Source organism: Penaeus vannamei, chromosome 10, assembly GCF_042767895.1.
Source record: "Penaeus vannamei isolate JL-2024 chromosome 10, ASM4276789v1, whole genome shotgun sequence".
Classification (NCBI taxonomy): Eukaryota; Metazoa; Arthropoda; class Malacostraca; order Decapoda; family Penaeidae; genus Penaeus; species Penaeus vannamei.
The window spans coordinates 309,534-314,533 of NC_091558.1; the positions used below are offsets into that span (position 1 = coordinate 309,534).

A 5,000-nucleotide genomic window follows, 5' to 3' on the forward strand; every position below is an offset into this window, starting at 1 on the left:
TCCTCGCAGCCATTCGCTAAGCGCCCTGCCTTTCCCGCAGCTGTGGGAGCTGTCCATCCGCGACGTCCGGGCGGCGGACGCGGGCGCCTACGAGTGCCAGGTGGCGTCGCACCCGCTGGCGGCGCTCTTCTTCCTCCTCAGGGTGGTGGGTGAGTGGCTGCGCTTGTGCGCCTTGTGCGTGCATGCATAGACACACATGTATTTACACGGACACGCACGCAAATATATATGTATATATATATATATATATATATATATACATATATATATATATATATATATATATATATATATATATACATATATACACACACACACACACACACACACACACACACACACACACACACACACACACACACATATACATATATATATATATATACATATATATATGTACATATATATACTTATATATATATACATATATATATACTTATATATACATAAATATATAGTTATATATATATACATATATATATACATATATATATATATCTATATATGTACTTATATATATACTTATATATATATATATATATATATATATATAAGTATATATATAAGTACATATATATATGTATATATATATGTATATATAACTATATATTTATGTATATATAAGTATATACATATGTATATATATAAGTATATATATATATATATATATATGTACATATATATACATAAATATATGTACATATATACATATATTTATGTATGTATATATTCACATACACACGCACACAGACACATACACACACACACCTATATATATATATATATATTTATATATATGTATATGTATATGTATATATATTATATATTTTGTATATATATATATATATATATATATATATACATATATATATATATATACATACATACATACATACATACATATATATATATACATGTATATATATATATATATATATATATGTATATATATATATATATATATATATATATACATACATACATACATACATACATATATATATATATATATATACACATACATACATACATACATATATATATATATATATATATATATATATATATATATATATATATATATATATATATATATATATATATGTGTGTGTGTGTGTGTGTGTGTATGTGTGTGTGTGTGTGTGTGTGTGTGTGTGTGTGTGTGTGTGTGTGTGTGTGTGTGTATACATATACATATATATAGGTACACAAATATATCGCATAACCGATAATGACGATTTTGGTATCGTTGGATTCCTCTCACTCTATACAATGCAAATATGTAGGTTTTATTGCGCGGAGACCCCCCGTTAGCGACAACCTTGGCCCCGATAGCGGAGGCGACAATGTCAGAGCGGCGGACGTAATATATAAAATTACCCTAATAATATAGCCTCACAGTGAAAATAATCATGGTTATTCACATGACTTTCCATTGCAGGGAGCTGCGCCCGCTGCGACCCCCCCTGGGGGAGGGCTAGCCCCCCCCCCCCGAACTAGATGCGGAGACGATAACCTACAATAACCTAGGATTTTTAAGGTACTAACCTGATTGATTAATGCCGCTAATTAGTAGAGAGGGTGCTCCTTTGCCGCAGAATGTTAAGGAGGCAGGGTGCGTCCGGCAGGAGGTCCTAGGCCGGAGGATACAGCTTTCTCCCGACGGAGGAGGCAGTGGCGGAAGCACATCCTTAGCATTTTTTCCTGGCTAGTTGCAATTTCGCGCAGAAAATCCGTCTCCGAATACGAGCACCCTCCACACTCGGCCATCGCGGAGGCTATGACTGACTTGTGAACGCGACGGTTATTTCGGTTAGGAATACGGATGTCGTTATTCCAGAGGACGGGAAACTCGACCTTGAGGCCATCTTTGTTTCATCGAACGAGACGCAAAACCCGCCGACGAGGGCGGGCCACCCTGTTCATCCTGATTATACTACAATCGTCTCTATATACAATGCTAACTATGCCAAGGTTAATATGCTGATTCAGTGGGAATCTTACGAGGTAATTGTAATATTACGACCGCCGCTCCGACATCGACGATGATTGTGTAACGCTCTAGCCTGCCGGGAATACGTGGTGGAGGTTTTGTTTCCTCGACGGGGGTTGGGGGCCGTAGCCCCCCCCCCAAGGGGGGTCGCAGGGGGTGCAGCCCCCTGCAATGGAAAGTTATATGAATAACCATGGTTATTTTCACTGTGCGTTATATTATTAGTGCTATTTAACCCCGCATTTGCCCTGGAACCTTCCATGCCCTCCCCTGCTATCGGGGCCAAGTTTGTCGCTAACGGGGGGTTTCCGCGCAATAAAAACTATATAATTGCAATGTGGAGAGTGAGAGGAATCCAACGATACCAAAATCGTCGATATCGGTTATGCGGACGTGATATAGAAAATTACCATATATATATATATATATATATATATATATATATATATATATATATAATATAATGTGTACTTGAAACGTTTCATAAATTCCATAGGCAAAATTATTCGTTCTCTAGATACAATGGCCATTCGGGTTCGTTTGAGACATACATACATACATATATATATATATATATATATATATATATATATATATATATATATATACATATATATATATATATAGATATATATGTATATATATATAGATATAGATATATATATGTACACATACACACACACAAAGCAGACCAAAATGCCATAACCAATAATGAAGTCACAGTTGTGTTTGCAATATCATTCCTTTATGCACTAACGCGTCCTGTCCCTTCCCCTCCCCTGTTTCATAACTCCCCCCCCCTCCTAGAGGCCCGGGCCGTAGTCCCGGACGGCGCGGCGCTACACTCGCGGGCGGGCGTGCGGCTCCGCATCCAGTGCCAGGTGGACCTCGCCACCGAGCCCGTCAGCCACTTCTTCTGGTACCACAACGGGACCGCCATCAATTTCTCCAAGACGCGCTCGCTCACGGTGGTCACGCACGACTACTGCAGCTACGTCGTCATCGAGAACGTGACTTGGGCGGATTCCGGCGTGTACACCTGCGCCCCCCTGAGGGCCAGGCCCGCCAACCTTACGCTCCACGTTCTGCAAGGTGAATGAGGGCGAGCGAAGCACACCCTGGGTAAGGCAGGCCATCCGTGCACGGAATCGTCAACCGATTCGTGAATGGAAGCTACACTGTCTGATTACTACCACTGTTGTTATTGTTATTACATTCATTATTATCATTGTGAAATTAGTAAGTACCAATTTTCTTCGTTGTTTGTCTGTCATTATCGTAGATACTTGAGAGTAAATGCTACTTAGATTATACCAAACCGTAATCAGCAGTAGCAGCTTTCCCGAGACGTCAACTATGCAATTATATCTGTTCTTACCAGGGGTGACAGTTCGACGTTATAAGAATGAACCCGTAAGTTCAATCAATATTTGACGATACTGATTGTTAGTTCTTTGATTAATATATTCTAGTAATACAAAACTGCAGTGACAGTCGAAGGAATTCCTTCATGTTGTTAGATTGCACACTAAGTACTCACGATGGCCAGTCCGGTTCATCACGTGATTCCGATTATCAGCTTAAGACGGTTTAAGCAAGAATGCGAATTTGATTGCGAGCTCCCCCCCCCCCCCGCCCCCGCTTCTGTACACATAGAAACCAACAAGGACTGAGGATATAGTCCTGCCTCGAGAACGGTGGCCTCAGTCGATCTCACATGGTTCCGGGAGTAACACGCTTTCCGGATGGAGGTCTTTGTGTCCCGAAATTAATTAACATAAAGAATTTCCCGGAGTGTGAACACCAGACCTGTCCTTTTCCCCGCCAAGAGGATCACTATCTAACAAGTAATTTCTTTAGACAGTTAATATTCAATTAACTTATGTAAATTTCAGATGGGGTAACTGTAACTGCCGCCACATTTTTGTTAAGTGATTAAGACTTTTTTTTTAGTGAGTTACAATCATGTGGATAATGAATTATGGAATACCCGAAGGTATGTTTATTTATAGATTTATTGTTATGCAAGTTTTTAGATATATGAGTCTTGATACCTATGATTTAGGACGAATGCAAACCAATGATTTTTGGGGGGATAAGGTTCGATGTAAATTTAGCTGGTATTTGACGGCAAAAGGGATTTATGAATTGGGATATGCATATTATAATTGGCTTTCATTTCATCATGACATTATTGTTAGGTTTAAGATTCTTGTTACCATCATTATTACCATCATGGTTTTTATATCGATTATTAATATTATCTTAATGCTAGTACTATTGTTATCTTTAACATTGCTATCATTACTAATCATCAATTTTGATAGATATCAGTATTATTCTTATTGGTGTTGTTATTGTCATATCATTATTGCCATTGACATTATCATATTAATTATAGATATTAGCTGTAACGATTGTTAGTTTTGTTAGCATTACCGTCTGTCCATGATACTATCCTATTCGTTATTATCAAGGTTAGAACCATTATGATTAAATCATTCATTTTTATCTCTTCTTGTCATTGTGATTAACTCTTTATCATTGATATTTTTGTGCAAAAGTAAGGTATAATTCATGCTAAGACAGTGTACACATAATTAGCACGCTTTTTGTCAAACCTTTTGGGGAATGAGTGTCCTTCAGAAAGGGGAAAGAGAAAGTGTGAAGATAATGCAAGTGATGGCTTTCAAACTGGCAGGCACACGCAGACAGGGTCGATCTATTGCCAAATCTAACTCACAATCCATTATATAACCATATATTACTCGAGGTTAGAGTGGCAGGAAATCAGTCAAATTAGTCAGACACACATATAAACACATAAGAAACACCCATACACATACACGTACACATACACACACACGCACACGACCACAGACAGGCATCAATCCGATATCCAACACATGATATCCTTCAGGATGCAAATACATACATCTAGACCTGAAACCAGAATTCATAAACCATGTGGCGACAAGCACAAAATCATCAGCATCATTATGATAAG

General features: G+C 38.1%; 1 protein-coding gene across 1 annotated transcript in view; it reads left to right on the forward strand.

Moving 5' to 3' along the window:
- The window catches only part of LOC113805472 (zwei Ig domain protein zig-8), a 16,095-nt gene that overhangs the window by 9,322 nt on the left and 1,773 nt on the right, over positions 1-5,000 (forward strand). Inside the window, exons 3-4 of the mRNA XM_070126174.1 lie at positions 41-149; positions 2,801-3,085. Coding sequence (XP_069982275.1) covers positions 41-149; positions 2,801-3,085 — 394 coding nt within the window. The remainder of the gene's footprint in view (positions 1-40; positions 150-2,800; positions 3,086-5,000) is intronic.